We start from the raw sequence: 27,978 nt of genomic DNA, 5'->3' as shown, positions 1-27,978 counted from the left end.
GTTTATTCAAATTCCTTCTCTGGAAAAATGCATTTCATTATAACATAATTAGCTCATCTATTATGTTTTTAATACAACTTGTGCTTAAGTGTGTTTGATCTGGAGTTTCCTCATGGCAACTAGCAGAGAAGGAATTGAACCTTTTTCCAAGCTTTGTAATTTATAGGTGCCATATCTGGGAAGAATCAATGGGATTTTGTAAAGCACTAGAATCATCCTGGAAATATACTGGGGCAGTGATCACTGGCAGGGAAAGGAAGTGGTGAGGATGGTTGAGGTCGCTGACAGCATGGTCTTCTCTGTGAAACTCATGAATGCACCAAAAATCCAAACTTGAGAATGAATTTTATGTAGTCAAAGAAACAAATTAAAAATACAGTACAGCAGTATAAAAGAAAAGATCCAGTGCAAACATCTTCATACAATGGAAATTGACACAGCATTCCTTAAAATTGCTTTATAAAACGAGCTTAAAAACAGCGATTACAGATCATACTACCTGGGTGACACTTACCCAAGTACTTTATTTACTGCACTAAATAGTTCCATAACTAACTTGAGCTGTTGTCTGCCAATACATTAATTACTGATGAAAACCCTAAATGTAAGTATTATTAGTTAGAATTCTTTATAACACACTAACATGTGGAACCTCAATAACATACACTGTTGGCTGAATTAAGCAAAATGGTAGAAAATGGACATTTTCAAATAAAACCAAGGCTGCCAACCCCAAATTTACTTTTTTTTTTTCTTTTTTAATAGGGGATCTGATCCAAAGGTGATGTGGCTAGTGGGATTCTACGTAGCTTTCCTTTTGTTCATATTTGAACATTTCAGTGATTTGAATCCTTGATGATAGTATGTGTTTGTGTCTAGCAAGTATTTTAGTAGACAACTCCTTATAGCTGTGTGGGCTGGTAAGAGTCTGTATTATTGTGTGTTACTGCCTCCTGACATGAAAGTATTGTGGGGAAGGGAGAGGGCATGAACAAATGAAAAACACATTAATGAGGTTCCGCTACATTATTTTAAGAAAGAAAAAAAGAAGGTTTAGTATTATGTGGTTAGCTACCAAATTTAAATAATCAAATCGTCTAAACTAATACATACAGCTGTAGCACAGATCCTGCAAAACTGAGCGTCGGTGTAGCAGAGCTCTGTTCCTGCTGAAGATAACAGGAACCTGCATTGACAGAAGCCAGAGACAGGCCATTGTCCTAAGAGACCCACTTCTAACAAGACGCCTTTGGTGGGGTAACGTCAGACATGGGAAATTTCATCCTGTTCATTGTGCGGCTCTTTACCAGGCATGAAGCTGAACACATGCTTACCACGGACAGAATACTTGCTGCTCCAAAACCTGATTTACATTTGTGGTTCTCTTATGCAGACAAATGTGTAGGTGTGTAGTATCCTGGTTTGGAACTCTACAATATTTTCCTAGGTGGAAAATACCCGTTTTACAGTACCTGCTTAGAAAAAAATCAAAACAGTTTCACAGTAATGAGGCCTGTCCTTTGTTTGTCCCTGAAATCATACATTTGCTTTAATAATGTTGAATAAAAAACTTACTCAACCTTTTTAGAGATCCAGACCTATGCTGCTATCCAGAAAGATTTACAGTACTGGAGCCTTAACATTCCCCTGATGTCCACATTTCCTGCCCTGCAGGATATGTCCCACTGAGTAACACTGAGATCCTATTTACAGAAAGAGAAAACAATTTTGCTGCTAGCTAGAGGAAATTCTGGCACTCCAGAAAGATGCCTGAGATCATCATCAGGCTGTTAAAAAGTAGAGATGAGACCAGACTATGCCTCTAAAAGTCCTGTCTAATTTTATCTGCAGTAACTCATGTATGTAGTCAAAGACTATAAAGCTAGAATAATTAATAGATTGGAAAGAAGGGAAAATCTTGCCTTTTTTTGAAAGTGATGGAATTGTTTCTAATATTAAGTGATAAGCCATATGTTCCTTCTCTCCTCTGCTGGGTAGCTATAAGCGTGGGGTATCAATAAAGATGTTACTGTCAGGCCAGGCAGGCTGGAGATGCAGGAGGTTATAAAAACATTCTTTCTCACTGCCACCAAACCTCTGTGTTCCAGCGGATCATCCCGAGCACCTGCTGATGAAAGCAGTGCAGGATGAGAGGCATGAAGGAGAAACCAGAGACAATACCACTTCATAAGGAGAAGGATCTATTGAAACAGAGAGAGGAGCCATGTCCCTTTGGGTCCCCAAGCATTTTGGGGAAAGAACAGAACGCTGGCAAGAAAAGCAGTGCTGGGGAAGCCAGTACTTTATTTGTATCTTTCTTTTTATCCCTACTGCTATCAGGTTTTCTCAAGTCTGTTTGAAATCCTAGTACTGCCTGGGTGAAGAGCTGTGAATTCTTCTGTGGCCATTGGCAGGCTTTAAAAATCTGTAGTGGGAGGGAGAAAATCTACGGCTAATGTGAACTTAATACACAAAATCTTCATTTGGTTCTGATCCATACAGCTCAGCTAACATTTTAAACCTGGGCCCCCAGTCATTTAGAAAGTCATAATCAATATCTGAGTCCGAGGAGCCTGATTCCAAAGAGCTGAGAGATTCTGCAATGGACTCGGCCCCTTCGTAGCCATAAATGTGAAGTGTGTCGTAAGGGAGCAGATCCCTGTCATTGTCAGCTTCATCCTTCTTAACCTCAATCATCATTTCCATTTCTCCAGCACCAGAAGTTGTATTTCCAGGAGGCTTTTGGACCTGTGCATATGTGGAGTGCACCACTTCTGGCTTTATACCATTCTTGCGCACGGAGTTGAGCACAGACACATCGTAGCTGGTGGTGTCCATTTCACCGCCACCTTCTTCATCATAAGTGACAAGCTGCTCATGGATCTCTGCCACATTCCTCCCAAGACCGCTCAAATCCTTCTTGTGTCTCTTCCTTAGAAGAATTAGCAATACAATCACTGCAAAGGAAACGTATGTGAGCAGTTGTGAAAAGAAAAGTAACAAAGTAAACCAAATTGCACTTAGACGTGTTACATAACAGACATGCATTTCAGGGCTTTTTCCAAAGCTTTTTAGTTACTTATTAAAAAAAAAAAAAAAAAGACAAAAAGCTTAAAATACTGCTGGTTTGTAGGACTTGTATGTTCTCAAAGCAGTTCAGTTTCTGCAAGGATCTCACAAGTGACTTTGGAGCTGGCATCGCAGGTGCAAATGCAGTGTTGTATGCGCACTGAAGGGTTCTATCAGTGGCTGCCTCGAGGTGGTACGTACACATTTAGTGCCAAGCATCAAATGCTGCTTGTGTGGTAGCTGCAAAGTAGGCCTCTTCTCAAGCAGTACAGGAACGTTGCCCATTCTATGATAGGTTCCAAGTGAAACAAGTAGGTACTGTCCTGCTCATTTACAGATTTATGTGTATATGTTCACTGTACTGCTTAAAGGGTTTCCAGAGTAGTTCTGCCTTTGGAAACAGGAATCCTGTTGTTACAGCCTCAGTACAGTTTTCCTTTATATAGATGCATGTGAGCCTAGTAACACTAAATCACGTGTGTTATGCATACGTGCAGTGACCTTTCCAGTGAGCCAGCCTTTCCAATAGAATGAGTGTGCTTGTAGTTGGAACTACACTAAGTAGAGCAAGTGGGATGAATCAGATAGAGTTTTTCTGCCTTCATGACCATTTTATAGCCACAAAGCTTTTTTGGTTCTCAATTAAGAAAAAAACAAACAAAAAACCCATAAAAATAAACCCCCACACACTGAAGAACGTTACCGAAGTCCAATAACTTACCAATGATTGTGAAGATACAGATAAAAATTGCTACCAGTGCTTGTATACTAACTCCAACTACTTTAGCTCTTTCCTCACAAAAAGTGAAGTCGCCTTTTTCATTACACTTGCAGACACTGATAACAAGTGTGTTTGTGCTGCTGAGCTCAGGATCGCCGTTGTCTGAGATGATGACAGGGAGGTAGTGGATTTTGGCAAGTTCACGATTAAACTGTCCATACTTGACAGTGATATTAGCTGTGTTATCTGGAAGAAGTAACAATAGCTAATTAAGTTATAATCTCTACCTGATTTTCCTTATAGATTATCAGTCATTTGATACACCATTGCCTCTGACAGAGCAAGGCTTTGGGGAACCCAGTGAAGCTTGGGTGCCACCATGTTTTTCTGTAGGTTAAGCCTTTCAAAATATCTGATTAGCCCTGGTGGCCCAATTGTAGGCCATTGCTACAGCCTTTCTCCCTCTTGTGCTGCTGTCTCACTTTGGCTGTCTGAGAAAATGCATCTCAGAGATACACTACCATAGTTCTCAACCAAGGAGAAGTTGCTGTCTTCTGTGGTCAGAGAGTATCTGAAGAAACCTCTGGGTGATATTTCATCCTTGTCGGTAGCTGAAATCCTGATGATTACCTATAAAGGTAAGATGGGAGAGGTCATAAATTCCAGTACACATTGCGTGATAAAAATACTCGCAGTATATCAGTTAGTGCTGAGCCGTGTATCCCATATAGCCCTTCAGCAAAGGGCAGAGCAAAGGTATCTTGTGATGTTTCTCTTCCAGTTATTTCAGGGCAAGTAATTTCCATATAGCTCTTCAAGATGAGTTGTTTTTTCCTTTCATTCAGCAATAGGAAAGATGAAATCTTGTGTCATTAAAGCATGAATCTTATGTTCAAATATATGTGTACTGAATGTTCATTTAGTTGCCTAAATATTCTAGTCAACTAAATATTTATTTATTTATTTAAATATTTAGTTACATAAATAAATATTCTCTCAAGTGTTTAACTTATTTAAAAAAATGAGCCTCATTCACTGAATGCCACTGTGACTGCTGCTCCTCTGAAAACCTCAACCTGAGATACATTAGAAATATAGAATATAAAAAATGTGGATGATTATGTCCCAAAGGTAATTTAAAAATTAAATTAAGGGTGAAATAATACCTTGTGTGTTCTAATACATTTTATCAGATTTCAGTCTGTGAAAAAAACTCTTACTTAATCTAACATTACATATGTAGACCATGCAAGTGTTTACTTGTATCTGAGGTCAAACATCCAAACTCACAAATTTTGCTAGAAGTGCATGCAGATTCTCTCATCGATAGATGCTATGGTAATGTCACACATAGCAGTGTTTCTCTTTTGTCACGTATAAACATTCATGTGATAAAATGGAATTATTACCTTTTGCTCTGCAAGGTTGCTTTCCTTTGCAGTCCAATTGGTAATGCCCAGGGTACATACTATACATTCTTAAAAGCATACACAGTGTACATACTTTAAAGCCCATAGGGAGGGAACTGTGCAGCCAGCCCATGTGTACTTCAGGGAAGAACCTTCCTTTTGCCTCACCTTCCCTGGCGCAGCATTTTCACACACTCTGGGTTCCTCAGGATAAACGAGTTCTGGAGCATTATCATTTTCATCGATGACTATGACATGAACATGTGCATGTGATTCTCTGTCAGAAAGACGGCCTGAAATGACAGCAATGGCAACACACTGGCTGGAGTCTAGGTGCTTTCCATGGGTTGTGCCCACCTCTGTGACTCATGCATGCCAAACACAAGGAACTCCTAGCTCCATCACTCACTTAAGGTTTTCCTTTGACAGACTCAGATATTTTTCTCAAAACTCTCATATTGGGCTAAACCATGAAGGAACCATGAGGAAGAAAATGGCAATTAATTATAGCTCCCAGATTCTTCATTCTCTGTGGCTGTGGTGGCCAGCCTTGTTCCCCAGTCCTAAGGCCACAGACAGGGAGTGCCCAATACTATTCAATATCCCTCACCCTGCAGAAGAGTCTGGCCCCCTCCAATCCAACTGGGAACTTCCCCCGCCTGCCCCTGTTTCTAAACCCAGTGGAGCTGTGCATAAATGTCTGGGGAGCTTGGTGGGAACGTTTTGTAGCTCTGTGTGAGTGGTGAAACTGGCTGGGACAATTCTGCTTCAAACACAGGTTCCTGCCTGTTCCCCAAGCTTCTTCTCCACCTCGTGCCTCTGTCATTCCTTTTGACAAGCTGAAAGCATTTTTGTAATAGCAAGGTAGTATCAGAAGTCTCAGAAGTATTTCATCAGTTTGTAGGTTCTCATCTGATATGGAAGACTGCTGCGCAAACCCTGCAAGCAACCACTTCATTCGTAGCTTAGTGGAAAGAAGCTGTCAGGTTGTGGCTTCCCTTCTTGATAAGGCACAGTCCAGCTGTAAAGTCACGCACTGATTTGTTTCAAGTATGGAAATAATAGCACTTACCATCCTCCAGGATTTCCTGGGCCGCCACAGTGATGTTGTATGAAGAGCTGAATTCTCTGTCTAGGGGTTTAGGAAGCTGGATAATTCCAGAATCAGATACTCTAATATAGTCTCCGTTAGGACTAGCTCTTCGCCGACCAAATCTGTTTTATTTAAAAAGATATGCATCAGTACAAGAGTTACAACATTGTGTTTTACTTCAGTTCTTTATAGGAAAGGGACAGAGAGTTTTATAAAAAATTGCATTGATATAATGACCAGGAAGCCACAGAAAATTTCCCTAAATTTATGCAAGCTTTGAGAGCATAACGTATCCATCTGCAATATTCCTGGGTTATTGGCTTTCACTGTTTAAGAAATCTATTTCTTTTTCTTACGAAGCACATACTCAAGAAAGTATATACAATAAAAATTTTAACAGTAAATTATTATAACCATGTAAAGATAGCCAAGATGATGTATTTTCCCATAAACATACAGATGTTTTATTAGTGATTTTATGTGTAAAAGTAACATGTTCATGTTTGTTGGTTGTTGTATATATCCATAGCTGCTTTGGCTGAGAAGTCAGATTGGAGTTTTCTTTTGTTTGCAAACGCCTGAAAAATAAGGCCAGTGTCTCAATAGTTTGTCACATTCTTGGAATCATTATCAAAATCTCTACTTAAAAACAGAACCGCTAAAGCTGATGTTGTGTTACCTGATTTCCCGTTTAGCTGCGTCAGGGTCATACGCATAAACGGAGCCAAGTATTTTTATCTCAGGATCATTCTCCCTTACTTTAAATTCATACGGTCGTTTGTTGAAGACAGGAGGCTCATCTACATCGGTAACTTCAATGGTAATTGTTGAAAAGCTCTTGGAGCCACCAGGTTTGTAGTAGAGAAGGTTAACGGTGTGATCAGTTGCTTCAATGTCAAACCTGTACTCTGCTACTTTCTCGAAGTCCAGGGGCTAGAAGAAAGACAAACATAGATATTCTTCTTTGGCGATGTCTAGGTAAATCAATGAACTTTTGGCTTGGAAGTGCTTTGCATAGTGCAGGAATGTCCCTTGGTACAAATTTAGTAGGTTTGAGAATTAAGAGACAAAGAGCAAGCCATAATAGAGGCTGGGGAGAATCTGGGTCCTCTGAAGAGTTACCAGGTAGTAATGGGGAAACTTTCAATACTCAGAGGTGAGACAGGGAAAGAGGCTGGGGCTCAGGTGGGAGCAATGTTGGATGGCAGAGATCACTTCTAGAAGAGAGGTCGTGTGCATTCGCATTTCTGCTTTGGTTTCTCTTGGGCTGCAGAAGAGAAAGATTCTTTGGCTCAGTCAACTCAACTCTTGCATTCGCAGACTCTTTGAAATATCAAAATATCTGGAATTTGAGGGGAGCCTGAAGTGTGTAACCTGCACATCTGGCATAGTCCCCATTGCACGCTGCAGTAATCCCAGATTTTCCCGGTTTTGTCAGGTGAAACGGGCTGGTAAATCACCTGCTTTCCTCACAGGGCTAACAGAATGGGGGTTTCAAGTTCAGTATCTATTGCTGTGACTTCCGTGCATTCCCATTTTTTCTTGCTGCTGGTCCCACACTGAATTGAACACTTGTTAAACATGGAAAAACAAAAACATATCTTTCATTGTTACTGGGAAAAGTACCTTCTTTGGTCTAATGATCCCTTCATTGGTGAATGGATTTGCTACAATTTCAAAGGTGTCCCTGTAATCTCCTCTGACAAAACTGTATTTTGTATGTCTATGTTGTGGTTCATCAATATCTTCAACTTTGACTCTGCCAACTTCTCCTCCTACTGAAACGTTTTCAGGAACTTTAAAGTGAAATGATGCTGTTAAAAAAATCAACAAACAAGTTGTAATGTTAGTGCACATGGGAGTTGGAACTTAACAATTTTTCTTAGCTTACAGACAGACAGACAGAAAAATTGAGAATTCACTGATATTAATCTCCACAGACTGCACTTAAATGTTATTTTTTGAAGTATAATTACTTCTTGAAATTGTCAAATTTCTTTATAGAGTTACCCAAGTTAATACTGATTTTTACTTTGTGCTCTAGGTATGCTCCAACGAGGCAATGAATCGAGTGATGAAGTGCAGAAAACCTTCGGAATATGTAAGATTCTTTTGTTCACTTTAAAGAAAAATTGAATAGTGATGTCTAATGTAATTTTTTTTTTATTATTCATGTCAGTTGTTGGTTTCCAAATGATACTTCGCTGGTGGTATACTTACGGTGTTTGAATACTGGGAAGTTGTCATTGATGTCTGTTAAAGTGATAATGACTGTAGCTGTGCTTGACTCCCCAGTAAGCCCTAAAGCATCTTTTGCTTTAACAATAATTTCATATGTTGATTGTTTCTCTCTGTCCAAATCAGCTCTGGCTGTGGAAATCACACCTTTAAAAAATAATATTGAATATGATTAGATTTTATAATGTGTCCTACATCTCTTAGTTTTTAAAGCAAGTTATTACCTTAATCCACACATTCAACTTTAAGAAGCAGTTTTACAGTGATGTTTTCCTAAAGCTAAAACTATTAGAAATCTTTCTATATGATGAAATATTTGGGAGATTTTGTACAGTGCATTTCTTTAAACTTATCTTTGCTGCTTAGAAACCAATTTATAATGTCTAAGCTTGACCACTACTGCAACTGGAGTGTATGTCTGACCACCTTCTTATCATAGAGTCATAGAATCATAGAACCATAGGGGTTGGAAGGGACCTCAAAAGATCATCGAGTCCAACCCCTCTGCCAAAGCAGGTTCTCTACACAAGGTAAATCTACACCAGCTTGTCTACTTTAGTTGCTTCGGAGAACCAGCTTACTAGAGATGCTGAGTTTATTTTTATATCTGAACAAACTTTAAACAAAAAAAAGCTTACGAAAGCGAAGGGTTGAATTATTGGAAGCTTTCAAAATCAGCATAATAAAATGTGTTTGTATGTACTGACCTACTCCAGGTCTCTGCTAACCGGGGGAGTGGATAACCCATCCTTCCTATGCCAAGTCTGCAAAGCTGTAGGGAATTTTCTTGGGTTGTAATCACCATCTGTCCCTTGCTTTTTGCAAATTTTTATCAGCTATTCTTTAGGAGTTCTGTTTCTTAATGTATTCCCCTTTTTCTGTTTGGTCAAAGGAGTGATATCCATACTAAACTGAAAGCGTAAACTTGTATTGGCTTTTAGTTGGTATCTAAATCAGTAGGAACAACCCTACTTTTCATCTTGTCATTTACCTTGTGGTACCTAATGTCATGACTTTATTGGTTCATTTTCAGATGTAGATAGTGACACTGTGTTAGTATGAATGAAAAATCTTTCCAAATACAGTTGAAACTAAATTTTTTACTTAGTATCTATCTCGTCCAGAAGGAAAATGCCTTAAAATTGTGTTTTCTTAAAAGCATAAAGTCAACATTTGACACTTGCATATCTGACCTACCAGAGTCATCAACTATGAAATATTCATTTCCTTTAATGATTTGGTAGGTAACTGTGGCATGACCTGCAATTGTTGGGTCATCAGCATCTTCAGCTGTCACTTTGGTAACTGAGGTTCCTAGAAAAGGATAATGAAATGGCACATTTAGTATAAATTCTGCTTTTTAGGCAAGGAAAGGATGCAAAATGAGTGATGGAAGAACCTTACCTAATCGTGACATTTCTGGGACAGATCCATTGAATACCCTTTGTACAAAAACAGGTGCATTGTCATTAATGTCAGAAACCTTGATAATAAATTTAGATGGTGGTTCCAGTGATTGGTTGTTCCTTCTGTCAATAATGTGTGCTGTCAGCTCATACTCTGCTTTCTTCTCTCTGTCCAGCCTCTCAAATGCATATATGTCACCATCGGACCCTTGCACTTTAAAGATGGTGTTGGCAGATTCACCTTCAATAATATATGTAGCATTCTTGTTCCCTACACTCGATGTGAGCTAGAAAGTATAATTCAAAGAGATAAAAGTGAGATAAAAGTGGCATCTGAATACAAAACAGTTTCTAGTAGAAGTTACGCACAAACATGACCTCTTCTTCAGACTCACTGGGAATTTTGATGACAGCTAGCATATTACTGGACAAACCAGCACTGCAGCAACAGCTATCCTGAGTTATAGGATAAAAGTTGCATCCAGACCAAAACCTGCTTGCTTACATATCAAGAAGGTTTTATTTTAAGGATATATTTCACATTTCCTGAAGATAGAAATTGTTAATGTGGTTACAGATAAAAATCATCAACCTCATTGTGCCAGAAATATTGGTGCCATTACATTGTTTGAGCTACACTTGTTTGATAATAATATTCAGAATTTAGTAGAGTTCCAAGTGGAATTTTGCTGGGGTTTCACAGAATTACAGAATCAAATCAATATTCACAGCTACCAATAGGCATTATTTAGCATTTTTCTCCACTGTTTGCCATTTAGCAGAATCCCTCCCCTGGCTGACAGCTTTCTTGTGTTTAGTCACATGCAATTTCTTCATAGTCTTTAAACTCAGGGTTATGACAATGGGATTAAATTTTCACTCCACAGAGTTTCAAATTCAAGATTGTATTCTATGAAATAAAGGGGTGGAGTAAAAGGAATAAACGTGAATCTGTTTTTATATGTAATTTAATCCAATCTCAAATAGTTTTGCACATTTTTTTTTTAATCTGGAGATATTCTGATGACTTTTTTTCCCATCCACACCTCTTAAGAACACTGCTAGAACATTTAAACCTCAATTTTCTGTGCACTATATCAGCATTCTTGTTTCAGCAAGCTATTTATCAATAATTGTTGGGTTTGACCAAGATTTTCTAGTCTTTTGTTACTGATGTTATCATAAATTGCAGCTGTTTGGTATTCAGGGTTTGATTTATCCTGTAGTTGTCATTTACTGTTGAACATTCTTTCATTTATGTTTTCTATTTTGAAATGTGCTATTAAAATTCTCTTTCCTTGTTCCACACACTTAATCATGCTTTAACTACTGGTGCTGCTGAAGAACAGTTTGTGACTCTGGAGATGTAACAGAAAGAATCTCATCCTTGTCTCAAAGATAGTACAGCCTGTACCACCTGTCTTAATTTTTACTTACCTGTTTAGTGTAAAAGGTACAGACTTCCAAGATTGCCTTTGCTAAATCTGAGGATGAGCATACAAAAGGAAGCCTCCAAGGTCATCAAAGATAAAATCCAGGCGTATCAGCATATTCCTGCAGCTGTCACTCAGTTTGGCCATGCTGATGCTGTGGCCTTTTAGAAGGATTTATCAAGTGTTCAATCTTGCAAATGCAATGTATTGGACACAGACATTGCAAAAGTAATCAGATGCATTCCACTTTAGAAAGACCACAGAACACAGCACAAAGTGAATTACTCTTATTTAGGACAGCACCAGGAATAAAAGAGTTCTCCTCATTCTGCTGCTGAATTTGTCTGAAATGAAACAGAGACATCCTGTGTAGCTGTGTACCCAGTGGCCTCTTTTCTCTCTCTCATGCACCTTCTGCCAGTGAGCAGCACTGATCCAGAAAGGTCTGTTTCACTTTACCATAACAGCCTTGACAGATGCTGATTGTTGAACATGGGAGGAAAATGTAGAACTGCATTTATCTGAGATGTGTCAAAGTAGTTCAATTTGAAAGACTAGACTGGGAGAACTTTGTCTGGGTGATGTGCAGTTAATCACAGGATTTTATGAGCACTGCCCTGAAGAAAATGAGTTTGTGGTCAGGTCAATGCTTGTTATTACTTTCAAAAATTGTTTTCCTTCACTTCGTGAAACAAATTTTTTGATTGTGTAACAGTACTCCTGAACAGCACTTTACTTTTGTGTCTGTGCTAAGGGATGTAAGCTATATGTTCTTTAATACCTATGTTTTTATTAGCTAATCTCTCAGGTTTTTTTTTATAGAGCTACCAGACAAACATTGACATACATCAGCTGCCAGGCTTTCTTTCTCTGTGTACACCTGCATGCAATGCAGTTGTTTCTTCACTGCAGATGTTCCATACTTGCTGTTCTCTAAAACTGATCTCTATTCTTCAGAAGAATTAGAATTCCTATGATGCTGTTCTTGATTCACTCTGTATGGAATGTTAGGATATTAATCCCATTTCTATTTTCTGTTTTGTCCCCGTTGATTCTGCTAAGCTGCAAACAAGTAATACTTCTCAGGATACCCATTTGCTGTCTACATTTCCTATTTTTCACTGCTAAGAGACTGCTGTTTACCTTGCCAACGTGATGTGGTAATGGTGAATCCATCTCTTCTCTGATATGCATTCGGTTCCATATCCAGTCTCTCTTAAGTCGTTTATGACTGGTATTGTTTGAAGAAAAGTTTTGTTTTGTTTTCTGATTTTCTTTATAAGAGAATGCTGGAGTCAGGAACAGTGAGAAAAGCAGAATAAGCTTCTTCATCTTCTTCTGAGCCTAGGAAGTAATATAAAGCACAAGAACTGTGTAAATAACAACAGAATCAGATTAATCAGAGGAAGCATGCATAGAAGTGCAAATTGAATTTCCTTCTAGAGGAAAGTTTGATTACTTTCTGTATTTCTTTACATCTGCCTTAGAATCAAGAATGGAAATATCAGGCACAAAACCTTTCACAGCACAAAACAGTTTCAACCAGACAATAGGGCAACTGTAAAAAGCACTACAATTTGAATAAGTAAAAAATGCAAGTTTCTAAAGCTGCCATAAAACTCAGCGTCCTCTTGAGCTACCACAGCTCATCTGAAGAGATCATTCAGTAGCAAAGATGACCCTTTGTGCATTTCAGAAAATTCAGTTTGGTTACTGCTCATAGCTCATGGGAGAGAGCTGCCCTGGGAAGCAACACCACGGCTGAGCCAGATCAGAGTTTATGTTAACTCAACTTGAAACAAAACGTTAGAGTTTGAGAAACTGAAATGCAATGTTTTGACTTGACCTATCACAAAATATGCTGTAGTCATTATCTTCATGTAGAAACTATTGATTTAAAATAAAACTTATTTTTTTATTGATGGAAAAATTGATTCATATTAAATTTCCAATCAATTCCCAGTACAATGTAACAAATTATCATGCTCAGAGAGCTTGTTTATTGAATCAATTCCTTGTCTCTTAAAGTGTGTGAAGGCACATATAAAGCTCATTAATCCCTTATTAGATTTTACCACATACAAAAGAGTAATTCATAAAATTACATTCAGGCAAAACCCTTTTTTACATCATACGTTAATATTAGCAAACTTTAGGGCTGATTTTTTTTTTTTTATCAGATTGAGTTCTTTTCATGTAGAAAAGCTGATCCATTTTTCCACTAAATTTTCCATTTGCAAAGTAAAGCACTGTCAGGGAACTTAAACACTCCAATAATCAGACATTAAATTACCATAAGTGACTTTCCATTAGCTTTTAGGAGCTGTCAGTACATACATCAAAAGTAGAAGTTAATTGTGATAAAGAAGTTGAAATCACACATGTTGCTAGATAGGAGATTAAATCAATATTTTTTGCATGATTGGTTGGGATTTTCAAAATTACACTTCGATAATTTGGTAATCAGTGTTATCCTGAGGTGCAGCATCATTATCAGCAAAAAGATTTTATTTACCATGACATTTCACTTTCCTGTAGTTTGCTCTTTCTACAGTTGTGCGTGACCTGCGGAAAGTTTATTCTATGAATGTGTAGGAAGTGGCTAAATAGGCTGCCTTTGAATTTTATTTTGTTATATTTGTAGAAAAATGAGTATGATTTAGTAAGATTTAGTAAGCTTTAGTTGTTTTGCTTTGTTTTATCTGTATTCCCCAAGTATTGTACAACTGGAGCTGTCAGGCACTGGGTTTGGTGCTGCTGTGCTCTGTCTTTCATTCATAAACTTACAAAACGTGGTAACTAAAGAAAAACCTTCTGACTAACATCAGCTGGTACGGTCTGTACTTCAGTAAAAGCAGGTGGTAGTGTTTCAGCTGCCATTTCCTCTTGTTGCTGTGGTCCTGTGGGATCACATGGATCACTGCTGTGATGAGGTTCGCTGGGGAAACTGAGGACAACGCTGCCCACATGAGCGGCCATTCATTTCGCTGCAACTGATACATTTACAGACCTTCAGCAGAAACTGTTTTTAGCTCCAATGTCAAGTCTCAATTAAAGCATACTGATCTTGAAATGAATCTTTGTAAAGAGCTCTGCTGTTCCTTTCTGGTAGCTCTGTTGGCTCTGTTTTCAGCACCATGCAATTTGGAGCCTGCCATGCCCCAGGCCTGACTCATCAGGGTGCTGCCAGCCAGAGGTGGGAATGTCACTGGTAACACCAGCATGTCAGGGGCACAGCTTGTTGGGTACTGAAGGCTTGAATCTGCATTGAAGGTACTGGGATGGGTGTAGGACCTCAGGGACAGAGGTGTTAGCATGGCTGATCCCAAGGATCCGTTTTGCAAACTCTCCCTTGAAGTGGTCACTCTGTACATGTTTCACAGTCCAGGCCTTGTTTGAAAGCATTTGTGAGAAGACTAAGATGTCCATTGGGCATATCTTTAATTACACCTCTTTGAACTAGACTGAATCTTTTAAATGGATGTATATTTCAGCTGAAGCTTGAGCCATCCCTTCCACTTGGCAGACCTGTCTTCATGTTAGCAGATGTTGAGGTGGCTTCCCTTCTTTTATTCCCTTGTTTATGGATTGCCTGTTAATACTTGCCTAGCCCCCATGGTGAGGTAGAGGCTCTTTTATGAGCAGCTTGGTGGGGCCAGGTGAAGATGCAGACAATACTGTACTGATTAAAAGTTTGCATTTTACAAGTTATTTTAGTAAGTCATCAAACAAGTGTGATGAGCAGCAAAAATAAATAGTGTCCATTCAATGAAAACACATCTGATGGAATATTCTAATGAAATTAGCTGTTTTTGTTCTTTTTTCTGCTAATTGGCTTAATTCCTCATCTACAAATATCTATTCATGCTTACATGAGCTTAGGTTAATTAGTCATGAATCTTGTTCTATGCTTACATGTTAAGTTGAAGGTAAACCAAGTTCCTACATGAAGACTTCAATAAAGATGCAGGCAGCTGTAGCTAAACTGATGTGTTGATCAGATTAAGGTCTTGTACTAATCTTAGAGAATTTTTGTTTTGTGGCATTTGAGGTGGATTCCAGGCAAGGTAGAAGCAGTGATAAGGAATATCCTAAGAGGGGAATTTGCTTAGATGTGACTATGATACACCAGAGAAGAAACGGGCACTTCTTGATCCCCTATAATACCTCTTTTTTGACAGCACTGTTCAGATCATTTGTATAACTCATTGTTAGGAAAGATGGAAACTAAGTGATTATTGATTATGGAGCTGTTATTTTTGCTTACAGTATCTTGGTTGGAATCTGAACAATGTAAATGAAAATGATAAGTCCCTTACAAAACTGAGAGTTTCATCGGGGCAGAAAAAAATAGTAAAAGGACTGATAAGTGAATAATACAAGATATGTTATATTCTGTTCCACAGTACTGGAAATTCTGCTGCTTTCTCTTTTGTCAATCAAGTCCCATCTGTCCCACCTGCAGCAGTGTAAATGTAGGGAACACTAAATGTCTGCAGTTCTGCATTCTGTCAATTGTGAATAATGCTGAGCTTGAAAGAGAGTGTTTGGCTCAGCTGCAGTTGCCCTGACTGGGGCTGCAGCCCCGGCCCCCATTGCCTGTTTGGGTGAATGTTATAGGAATTTTAGGTGTTGTTCCACTGGGTCTGGCCCCATAGTGGTCTGTATTGTCACAAGAATTGTCATAAGCCTTTCCCTGTCCTCTCTGCTTCCCCCTCCCCAGGTAGCACTGAAAAATGCTGTTGAACTTGCACTGAATTGCACCCAACAGTGTAGAGCAAACAACTCTTCAAATTTAGATTTTGTTCAGGTGCAAAAATTTTGCTTTGATTCAAGATCTGGACACTTATTGAAGATCTGGTGCTTATTGAAGCCACATTAGATTTAATGAGAGCAGACTGACTTAGTGTCAACTCACAAAACAACTCTGCCCTACAGAATCCAGTTTTACTGTTACTTTCTCATTTATACAGTGTTTAAGATCAAAGGTAAATGTATGAATACGGTAGGCAGTGAGAAATAGAAAGGTAACCACCAAATGCAAGGAAGATAAATTATCTTTTTCTTTGCAATGCCTTTAGCTTAATGCATGCTTAACTTGCTTTGCAGAAGGAGCACGTTTGGTAAGCAGACAAAACATGATTAGAAGACAGTAGCCCTAGCAGTACTTACTGCTACATTTCAGGGACCTCAAATGGCTGTGCTAACATGAATTGATAAAGCCTTCTCAGATCTTTGTGAAAAGTACTGCTGCTAGATGAAAAGCTGTATCCCTTTCAAAAGGTACCTTTGAAGCACAGAGGACTTAAATTTCTTTGCCATCTCCTGTTGATGGACCGAGGTCAGCACTAACAGCAGTCTCCGATTTTTTTCTCCCAATTTTTTTGATCTCCTAATTAGACAACATTGCTCTAACCTGCTCTGACAAACCCAGAGAAGCAAGAAAGCGAAGCAATCAGACAGATAGAATTGTTACCTGCACTGCATGTTCTGATTGGCTTCTAAATTGCAAAAAATGCAGTCCTCCTTTGCTCCCGTGAGCTTACAGTGTGAGAATAGTTGAGGGCACATAGTGAGATCAGTGAGAATGGGAACCAGATCTTCGACCTTCAGTGACACATTGGAGAATTGTGCAACATTTATCTTGGAGCAAACGTTCCTTGTTGCTCTTTCTTTTTGTAAATTATTCATCTGTGTTTCTCTATTTCTGATTAAAGCTGTCGTGTCACATACCCTTAACAATGTACAATAATTCATTCTAAAATGGGTCTTTCCTGAGAACATTGTGCTGCTTTTTGGTTTCCAGCTTATTGAGCTGATTTAAATGTGCCCGGTGCCTGGCTGCCTAGTATTACGGTGTTGATTGTCCTTATGTCAGCTTTATACATTGGAGAAGTGGCTTCCACTGATGACTAAACGGCTGGGAGCACAAATGCCTACCTGAAAACTGATTATAAAATGACTTCTTATATGCATGATAGTACCTTTGAGTAAATAGCCACTCTGATGACTAAACAGTCTGGAGTGCAAATGCCTGCCTGAAAGCTGATTATTAAATGGCACTTTATACCTGTGATAGTACCTTTGAACGAACAGCTGCTTCAGCAGTATTTTAACTAAATGTGCAGCTTAAAAAACCCCACATCACTCCGTATTGTGGGAGCACTGCTGCGTGCACGGGGAGCAGCTCAGATCTTAGTGCTGGAGCTCCTCAGTGGAGCTGAGGAGATCGTTCTGTGTCTGATTCTGACCCCGGTTTGTGTCCTCATATTTTTTTCTGAAGAAAATAAACTAAAATTGATCATGTATGTTCTTTTTGATTTCAGCTCTAAGTTTCTAGTAAGTCTGGGGAAAATACATCAGTGATTTTCTCCCTGTCTCTTCAGCCTACAAAAAAAATTATCTCTTAGATGGTAGAAAATACAGATGCATTTGATGGTTGGACGGAGTCCTCAGCTGGGACAGATACCTCTTTCAGAAATGAAACGAATTGTTTACAAAGGGACAATAAATACTATAAACATAGTGTGTATGTTCAAAATCCGTTTCTTTTAATCACATGTCCAAATACAATGCTCCTAAATGGACAGCAGCAAGCAAAGTGCACCAGACTGATGGCAGGCAGCAAGACAGGGCGCGCAGTCTTTCTGTTGTTTCTGGCACGGAACTGGATAAAAATGGTGGAGGCAAGCACTGGTTTGGCCTTTAAAAAAACACATATACATTCTTTAAGAGGCAAAGCTACCTCCACACTGATGAGTGATATGCCATACACTAAGGATGGTGAAAAGCAGTAATGAAACCTACACTGATGCCCTTCCAGAGCTTCCTGACTGCTTTGCTTGCATTTCAGCAAATGACCTGCTGACTTGGGGGTTTAAGAGCTGTGGGAAGTTCTGAGTGAGGCTGTGAACTGAAATATCAAATGCATAGTTGAAGAGGACATTTCCTGTTAAGTTTAGAGAAATGTGTGCAGAAGAAAGTTATAGGAGGTCACAATGATCTCCTTTGTTCCTTTGTTGAGTGTATAGATTTACATTTTGTTTGCTAGTAGTCACCTCATCACAGGCATGAAAGAGGAGCAAGATCTGTCAGGTGCACATCTGATTTTGCATCTGTAAGTTCTCCTGACTTCACTGGAGTCTATTTTACATCAGCAATGTGCCTGATAATGTTAGCTGGGTAGATTAACAAAACCAAGACTGTCAGCGTGAGTGGGAGAACAGCCCATAGGAGACTCTGCTTGTGATCTGTGAGCTACAGTGCAGTGTTATGAATAGAGTCACCCATTACAGCAGGCAGGAAACAACGCGTTTCATGCTTGTCTGTCTTGACTGGACATTTCTTTAGGCACAGAAGAGTCTTTTGGAAGAGTTAGTGTCTGTCTCTGCCAGCTGGTCACTGCCCAGCAACCATACTGAAGGGGTAGCAACCTGCTCCAGAGTTAAGGTCGCTACCGATCTGGTTTTGCAAGCGGCTCTTGACTGTAATGTGGGAGGAATTATGCCACTGTGGACAAACAGTTGATAGCGGACACTGAGGTTAAGCGCTTTCGGTCTTCAATATCAACAAAGGGCAGCAAATCTTAAGGTAATCTTTACAGTAAGTTATCTCCTTGAGATACTTGGGCCATAATCATGCTGTTTCTAAAGTCCAGAGAAGGTTGATTTTTATTTTTTATTTTTTTGTTATAGTTGAAATCCCAAAGCTTTAGGATGGGAGCTTCAAGAATAGCTTGCACTGCTTTGAATCTGATCCCTCATATGCAGACATAACCTCCAGGACAAAAAGAAACAATTTTGTTGAAGGTACTACTTCAACTCAAATAGTGTTCCTTTCAGAACTACTTGTTACAGGGATCCTGGTAACTATCAGTAGAATCATAATGTATACAGCATGTTAGCAAGGCAGAATCACAATCTCACACTAATCCTTCACAGAGAGTGTTTTTTTTTTTTTGAGGGAGCTCAGGCTCCAAGGCCCACAGAAGCACAAGAACATTTAACTTGTATTCATTTCTCTCATTTCTAGCATATTTTTGAAAAACATAAAAAAACATGTTTGCAGTTTGGAAGGTGCTGCCTACATTCCTGTATGCTCCCACCTGACAAAGAATAAATTAGTTGTAAAACTACTGACTGTGTGTTGCTAGTGTAGGTTTGGACTTGATTTCTTATTCACAAATAGACATTTGTTTGGCTTATTTGATTTATCTATTTACATTCCACCCATGCTGTGTGAACCAGCACTGATTTTGGTTTCAATCAGTACCCTTTTCTGGAACAGTTTGGAAGAAATCATAGAATCATTTGAGTTGGAAGGTACCCATAAAGGCCATCTAGTCCAACTCCTCTGCAGTGAACAAGTACACACCTACAGCTCCATCAGGTGCTCGGAGCCTGGAACATCCTGACCTTGAATATCTCCAGTGGCAGGGCTTCCACTGTGTCTTTGGGCAACCTGTGCCAGTGTTTCACTACTCTTGTAATAAAAAAATGATTTTCTTATATCCAGTCTAAATCTTCCATTTTAGTATAAAATAATTTCCCCAGAAGTCATAATAGTGAAGTTATCAAACCAAGAAGAACCACTTCTGTGATGTATGTGCACATGCTATGATTCCTATTCCAATCTTGAAGTAAATAACTTTTCTGTCAGTCTGAAGTAATATGTTTTTTATCTGACTTTCTTACTTGATAATTAATACCTGTTTTAATTTGTGGGCTGGTCTCTCCGTGCTCTTTGAGGAAGCATTATTTTTGGAGTAAATTAATAATTCTTGAGTTGTTTCTGTTGTTGACATGACAGTGGTGCATTACTTAAGCAAAGGTTGTTCTCTGTGGTGAGGATGACATTTGTGATGGATGCAGAACGATACTTTGATGGTATTAAAATGAGCAAAATGGGCACTCACTGGTTTCTGCTATTCTGTCCGGATCACTTCTGCAGTATAATTGTTGCTTTAATGGATGACTGTTTTCCTTTTATTAAATTATCCAAGTATGTCTAGAAAGTAATCCAGCAGCCTCAGTGACAGTGTTGGCCTTCACCTCTCCTGGGAGACAAATACTCATAAAGGTCTGTTACACCACACTGAATCATTAGGTGAGTTTTAAGAATCTTCCTCATTTCACACTGTCAGCATGCAGATCATGTATCATGCCAGGTGCAGAATCAGTGTCTCTACTCATTTTTCACAATAATGTTATTTGTCATCATGGAGGCTGTAGAGAGACTGGAGAACTGAAAATCTGAAACTGAGATGGTACTTGAATCACTGAAATGCTTCTGTTTGGTGCTGCTGAAGAGTTCTTACGATGGGCATGGTTCTGTAGTCATATAATGCTTTTCTACAGATGCTTTCACTAAAATGACCCCAAATTGAATTAAAGTGTTTTAAATATGCAGTAAGTGGAGTAAGCACAGTAATCTTTTGAAGCTTGTTTGTGATTTATAATGAAATTATTAAACCAGTTTGTGACACTTGTACAACTAAGGAATTTAGTGTTATCGTAAACAGAAGATACTGGCTTTCTCTTAGAAGGTGACAGTATGGACAACATTGAGTTAAAGGCCACAAGCAACACTCCCTTATCTCTGTACAGCTCCTGAGCCTTGGGATCACAGCTATGAGGGGCAAATATGCATTTTGGCACAGAATATTACCACCTCATATAATCATGCCACAGGTCACATAGATCTCTGTGCTTTGTTGATTTAGAGGGCTCAACTTCCTTAAACCAGCAAGCTTGTAGGACCTATGAGTAGTATGATTCTTTGCTCCCCAGATGTTTCAGGAGTGAAACTAACAATTAAATTACAGAAAAATTGTTCTTCGACACGTCTTTTGATGGCAGTTGTCAAATGCTGTTGAAATCTGTGCTATTTTGAAGGTTTTACTTTGCATTAAACATAGCCCTTCTGTTCTGAAAGGAGCTAGCGAGATGAGTGGAATAAGCCCTGTGTGCAGAGCTTGGAAGAGTAAGCATTTTTTTCCCTATGAATTATTTGTCCAGAATAGAAAGTTAAGAGGAAAACATTTCCCATGCAGATAATTACTGATAAGGCTAAATGCTGAAAATGGTGATGAATTAGCAGCATTATAGACAGGCAAATAACCTGTTCTCTTTCATGCATCCAAAAAGTACCTAGTTGCAGTGGTGTACTTGTCACTGTGAAGGGTCTCACTGATGCTGCAGGAAGACTGAGACTCCATCAGTCTTGTTGACACTACCTGAAGTGGCTGTGGATGCTTTTCCTTCTTGCTTTCTTCCAGCCAGTTAATGACTGTGTGCCCCACGCTGTGGTACTGCGGTAGGAGAGCTGGAGATGTGGGTGTTGGCAGCAGCTCCCTTAGACTGCATTGTCTGATTCTGGGGAGCAGGGACTTGGGTGTGAAGGGGGCAGAAGAGTCCTCCAGTAATTACCTGGCTCATTTCCTTGCAGAGGTGGAACAGTTCTGATGTACTGGAGGTGTTTGTGAATGCTGAAAAGATTCCTCAAGCATCTCCAAGCAGAGGCTTTGTTTACCACAATAAATAGTATGCACATTTCAGCATCAGTCTGCTGTGATACTGCCCCTGGTCAGCTCAGCTGTACACAGAGATTAGCTCAAGCCATCTCTGCATGTTTAGGAGTTTGTCCAAGCCAGAACAAAATAAGATGATTCTGAGAATAATATATTATAAAGCCTTTTCTACTTTCCTTTTGTTTCCAAATAAAGCCTTTGTATCAGAGAGGCTTCCTGGCACAGAGCTCTTAGTGAGTTGTTTTGATTAAGGAAAGGTCCTCATCATTTGAGGAACTGCATGCAACAACAACAGCAACAACAACATATATATTTAAAGTCTAATATAGACTTTAAATACAGAAGATAACATTTTGTTCTTTACATCTTTCTCAACAAAAGCTCAGGAGCTAAAGTATCAGTCTCTAGCATGAGCATCCTGTGCAGGTCACTGTGACTGATACTTATCGTGCTAGCAGTAATCTGAAGCAGAGAAAACATGTTAGCTGTATGTGTGTGCTGATTCCTGTGACCAGATTATTCTACTCAGTAACTTGATGTGTTGATATTTCTTCTGAAAATTAATTTTGTGGCAGATAAAGAAAGCACACACACACACATAAATCTCTTGTTTTCTGGCTGGGCAAAAGGCTAAAACAACAGGGTGTGTCTGGATCTGCTTCATTTGGTTATTAGTATTCGGTATTTTTCCCCCTTTTTAAATGTCTAATTCAAATGTCAGTTCATTCTTCTCTATTTCCTGCCCTTATTCAACTAGACTCCCAGACCAGGCTTAATTAACTTCAAGACCTTTTCTGCCAACCCCTGTAGTTAGAGTCTTTTCCTGGAACATTTCCATTGTTAAAATCCCCATGTGTTGTGAGATGATACAAATGATATTATTACTGCTCTTATGAATTTACAATGAGCCTTTCAATGTTTTTACTTACAGTTTAGCTCTCTGAGTCAGGGAAATCTCGGCTTCAAATCAAAATGAAACTACGGGAGCATATTTTCAGCTTAAAGTGCTGAAAAAACAAAGCTAGGAAGTTCATTCCTCAGATGTACGGAAGTTTAAAAAATTAAGGAGAGCTGTCCTAAGTTTTATGACATTTATTAGAGCTGGACTGCTCTCTGTTAGGTATTGTTTTCCATGTGGAAATGACAGTGACTTAATGCAGTTTTGCTGCTTGAATCACACTACAACCATGGTAGGTGCAGGCAGTGCTGTTGTTCACACGTTGTGTAAGTCTTTGTGGAAGTGATAAATGTGAGAGCTGAGGGCTTTCACCAGGATGACCCAGTGAGACTTCTGTTCACATGTCGTGGCAGTGAGCCCAGATGGAGCCTGGCACTGCAGCCCTGCTGGGGCCTGGCACAGGAACACCGGGAATGTTGGGGCTGGGCAGCCTGGCTGCCTGGGATCTCCCATTCCCAGCAGAACTGCACTTTGTGGCTCTGCTGCCTGAATCTGAATGACAGCTGGAGCTATTTCCTATGCCGAGTTGGAAAGTTTTACTCTCCTTAGTTAGTAGCTGTTTATTGGAACGTTCATTTAATGAAGCTGAAGATCAATCCATATAAGGCAGGTAATAAAGCTCTCTATTTCACAGAAGGAAAATGGTGCAATATATTCCAAAGACAAGTGCTTTCTTTCTGTTAGAATATTGAGTCATCTCCAAGTGCAGTTACTGGACGATGCAACTGTACTAATCCTAAACTTACCAGTGCTGCTGCTGGCACTGAAAATCTGGTGTGCAAAGCAAGTCTGTTTCCAGTGTTGTCTTCCTAAAAGGAGCCTACCCTCTGCTTTCTGCCTTGCTTTTCAATTTCCACTTGGATACCTTTCTTAGTTGGAGTGCATTGGTAATTTAAATTATGCTACAGTATGCATAGCATAACACTATTTGTTTATGTTTTAATGAAAGCACTAACAGAACTGAATAAACAGGCACCATACACTCTTGATGTGGATTCATAGGCAGGGTGGTGAAAAAAAAATCCAGAACCTTATTAGTACTATGGTTCTGTTGGTGTAGCTCTAACATGAGCAAACTAGTTCTCATTCAGACATTTCTTATTTATCTGAAAGATAGTGTCAATAAAATCCAGTAGGATACCTCAAATCTCTAAATTCAGGTGCAGAACTAGAGGTTCTACAAAGGGAACTGGGAAACTACCCTAGGACTCTGTGCCTCTGGAGGCTCTGTCTGTAAAGCTGAACTCAGCGCAGGAACGTTTCCCATCAATGGCAGGATTTCCTGTCATTTGCAGGACAGCAGCATTAGGCCCATAGTCTCCTCAAGCAGCATGTTTTAAGGTACACTTTGCACTCCTAGAGAGGATTTCCAGAACACAAATTCATAACAGATACCATCATAAAAGGAAGGGGAAAGAATGCTCCTGCCAAAGCATTGCTCAGAAATGTGGACAAAGACAGAAGGAATTTGGCTGTATCCTCCAGGCGTACCGTGGAAGTGGGATTTCCCTTTGTACTGTCATACACAATAAGGACAGGGTTCTGTGTGTGCTGCAGATAACCTGCTCTGCACCCTGTGAGTGTCACGAGGAGTCAGGAGGTGGTGCCAGATGGTGTGGGTGGATATGGGAACAGAGGAGGGTATACTTGCAGTGGGACAGAGCTAGGTGGATTGCTGCTGATTTGTGAAGACCAGTAGTGGGGTTTTTTAAATAGTGTGTTACAGAAACACAGGGATTTTTTTCCTTAGGTTTTGACGCAGTATGGTTGCAAAATCCCACAGGAAAAGGAATGTTTTGATGACAACTAGACTGGGTCAGGAGTGTTAGCCTTTCTGTATTTTGAAACAAGAAATAAAAACCCTGCTGAATTTAAAAGGTTTCTGCTTTTGGCCTGCCCCTGTCTATGGTGATGCTCTGCAACTCCTGGCATTTCAGATAGCAGTGTTGGAGCAGAAGAATACTTCTTCCCTTCCACTGATCCTTTGGAATGGTGTCTACAGTTTCTTCAGTGTGTAGCAGGTGACCGTGCCCGTCTTCCTTCTGAAAATTCATCCACTTCTCAGGATGAACCCTCTACACTTTCACAGAGGCTGCTTGATAACTCTTCCACATGAAGCTCCTAATCTTGTATAGGATGGTTCAGCTGTCTGTCTCACACAAAGTTCATGTCTAGAGATAAGTCTGCCAGAGTGCCCCTCTGCTTTCCCACAACTTTCACCTTGCTGACTGCAAGTTGGCCATCTCTCCTAGTGATTTTCCAATTTACACAGATAGTCACTCTCTGCTTTGGCCTAAAGTAGTAGGGCTACACTGGGTGGGATTTTTGATTTGTAAAGGCCCAAAGACAGCAAGGAGAAAGACATTTGCTTTTCAAAAATGCACTGGAACATTTTCATTTTCAGCGTTTTCAACACATTCCTCACAGGCAGAGGAATCCCATTTTCTTCTTGGCACTAATATTCGAACCTCTGAATTAAACTTCTAGAATCTGAGTCAAAACTGGAATTACGAACACATGACAACCGTGGAGAGTCCTTACAGCAGCTCAGCTGCCAGAAATAATCAGTTACCTCTGCTCTGTGAACCTCTGCTTTTTTAGAAAATTTGAAGTATTAGCAAGCCTAACATAAGCCTGTTGTTCTGTAGAAATGTAACCTGACCAAAAGAAAAAGAGTTTTTGAAAAGACTGTCTCTTTTTCATTTGAAATATTAATTGAAGTATTGACTTGTGGATGCATAGTGCAATCCTTTGTTCCGTAACAGCTACAGATCAGGGGAGCCTTTAAACCAGGGTTTTTTTACCTATATCCTGTTTTCAGCTGTTTCATCCAACAGAGGCAGGATGTGAAACAAACCTGTTTTCTTTTGGCAGCAAACCAGTTAACTCTTTCAGTGGAACCTTCTCTACCTGAGCTCTCAGGCAGCCCTCAGCCCAGCTCTGCAAGCTGCAGGTTTAGAGTGGCACACGGCTGTCCCGCGGCATGCTTTCAAGGTTAAACATTACAAGCCAGCATTTCTGCTCTATGTTTCTGGTACACTGAGTGTTGTTACAAGGCACAAATTGACCAGAGATGAGAAGCTTTTATAAATCATTGGAGCTGCCTTGCTTTTGTCTAGTACTTTTTATTGCACAAACTTTTATATTACTGCACACTTTTACAGATGCTGATATGATGATTTATAATCAGTGGGGGCAGGAGCACACTGATTAACTACACCTTTGTTAACTGCAGTAGCAACCAACTTTCAATGTTTTCAGTAGCTGAGAATAGAACAGATTTTCTTACAGAAATTCATCTTCTCCAATATCTTTTTTCCTTGCATTTCTTTCCTTCCTTTATCTTTATTACAGCATGACAACCAGCACAGGAAGGTACTGTGCTCACTGGCAGTTCCACTGTTGCAGAATAGAATTCTTCCACAAAAAAAAAAAAACAACAACGGTATCAATTCATCTCTTATGCACAATGCTTAATCTTTGCAAACTGTACAGCACACTTGTTGGTTAGGGCCTTGCTGCACTGTCTTTAGGAAAAGATAAGCCTTTTCAACCATCTTTTTGCTCCAAACCACTGTTGGAAAAATACCTTGTCAGAAAAAAAAAAGAAAAAAGAAAAAAGAAAGGTTTTGTTTTGGACCTTTGAGATCAAGAAACTTCTCAAGTAAGAATTACTGGTGTTCTGGAACAGGGACTGTAAAAGCTGATAGTACAGGGTTGGGACTTAGGAGACCAAGACACTGAAGTGCTTACCTAAACTTTCCCTCTAACCCTAAGCACCCTCAGCAAGTACAATAAGCCAGGAATGGCAGGTATGTGTGGGGGCTTCCTGTCTTCTTTGGGTTGGTGACATAAAGCCATAGCACCTTTTCAAATGCCAAGGGCAGCCCTCTCTTTGTGGAGCACACTGACCATGGCATAGCATACACCTGCTCGCTACAGGCTGTACTAAGCCTGGAACCTCCACACTGCAAATGAACTTGTTTCATAAAGTGCTTACAGCTGCCATGTGCAATATCAGTTCAGTCTGTTTTCAGTTGAGAGTGAGCATTGGCAACATAATCTAAATATTACAGAACAGCAATACAAAAAAGCATAACATGATTCTTCTGTTACTTGACCTGGGAATATTGTGGTAAAGCCCAGGAAATCTAGAGGTTTTCCTCTTCCAGTGTAAACTGTGAACAGCTCTGCTGTTGTCCTCCTTTACTTTTGTTTAAGTTCTATCAATATTAGGCCCAAAGGATGCTGTAGATATGCACAAAATTCATAGCCTAACCACTGGTATATCTTAAATTATTTACAGCAGTAGAAGACATTTTTGGTGCAGATAAAAAATTATTGCAATTACCTTCACAGCTGAAGGACAGCAAACACCATTTATTCCTTACCTGAGTCAGAGTTGGTAGAGCTTCAGTTTGTTCCCAAATGAGGCAAACTAAATTCAACGCTGTCCCAAAACATTAAGCAGCACATAGAAAAAGAAGAACAAACAGAAAAATCCACTTCACTTTTCGTTAAGCAATACTGGGAGTGTTCAGCAATCCAATCTCCAAGGTTTTCCAGCTGGAATCCGCCTTTTCCCATCCTGCATCCCGGCATCCTGTTATTGTTCCAAGTCTTTGTAATACAGTGAGAAAAGGGAGTGGAGGAAACAAGATAAACTTAGCCTTATTATTGCTCTAGCAACTTATTTGTTACTGCCTCTAATGAGGCAACTGAATAAAAGAAAATCAGCTTTAAGAGAAAGGCAAAAGTCGGGACAAAAGTTAGTATTGGGTGTCATTTTATAAAGAGTTTTAGAGATTATAAAAAACGATACTTTAAATAGTGTCTGACGTTTGATCAGTGCAGACTGTGACTAATTTGCACAAATAGGGCATTTTAAAGTGATTTGGAGGTGTCTCTGTAAGGGTTTTAATACCCACAAACTGGAAAGCTGAAGCCCTCATATGGCTGAGATGGCTGGATGTTAAATGGGATTGAACAGTATTTTTCACCAGTAAAATTATGACCCCAGATGGAAGACAGTGTGGGTGGGCCCTCCAGAAGGAAAACGTGTTTGAACCATTTTGATAAGAGTCAGCATTATGCCTCTAATTCGTTCATGTCATCCAGCAGGG

At 39.5% G+C, this 27,978-nt stretch overlaps 1 protein-coding gene across 1 annotated transcript; it reads right to left on the bottom strand.

Moving 5' to 3' along the window:
- Positions 1-875: 875 nt before the first annotated feature.
- CDH5 (cadherin 5) lies at positions 876-27,432 on the bottom strand. Its single transcript, XM_065733139.1, has 12 exons — positions 27,247-27,432; positions 12,513-12,713; positions 9,935-10,223; positions 9,728-9,844; positions 8,513-8,677; positions 7,919-8,106; positions 6,972-7,225; positions 6,272-6,414; positions 5,368-5,492; positions 4,312-4,420; positions 3,791-4,036; positions 876-2,957 (listed from the first exon to the last, which is right to left on the bottom strand). The coding sequence occupies exons 2-12, from the start codon at positions 12,699-12,701 to the stop codon at positions 2,464-2,466; spliced, it is 2,319 nt and encodes a 772-aa protein (XP_065589211.1). The 5' UTR covers positions 12,702-12,713; positions 27,247-27,432; the 3' UTR covers positions 876-2,463.
- Between the last annotated feature and the right edge of the window lie 546 nt (positions 27,433-27,978).

The sequence above is a fragment of the Cyrtonyx montezumae genome, unplaced genomic scaffold (assembly GCF_038088225.1).
Source record: "Cyrtonyx montezumae isolate F1298 unplaced genomic scaffold, pur_monq_1.0 scaffold_17, whole genome shotgun sequence".
Taxonomy (NCBI): Eukaryota; Metazoa; Chordata; class Aves; order Galliformes; family Odontophoridae; genus Cyrtonyx; species Cyrtonyx montezumae.
This window is presented reverse-complemented; position numbering and strand designations above follow the sequence as displayed.

What these genes read in the sequence shown, in the direction of transcription:
- CDH5 (XM_065733139.1), bottom strand. Translation starts at nt 12,701, where the DNA reads ATGAAGAAGCTTATTCTGCTTTTCTCACTGTTCCTGACTCCAGCATTC. An exon ending in TTTCATAGTTGATGACTCTG is followed by an intron (nt 8,678 to 9,727) that starts GTAGGTCAGATA and finishes TATTTTTTAAAG; the next exon opens with GTGTGATTTCCACAGCCAGA. An exon ending in CTGTATCTTCACAATCATTG is followed by an intron (nt 2,958 to 3,790) that starts GTAAGTTATTGG and finishes TTTCCTTTGCAG; the next exon opens with TGATTGTATTGCTAATTCTT.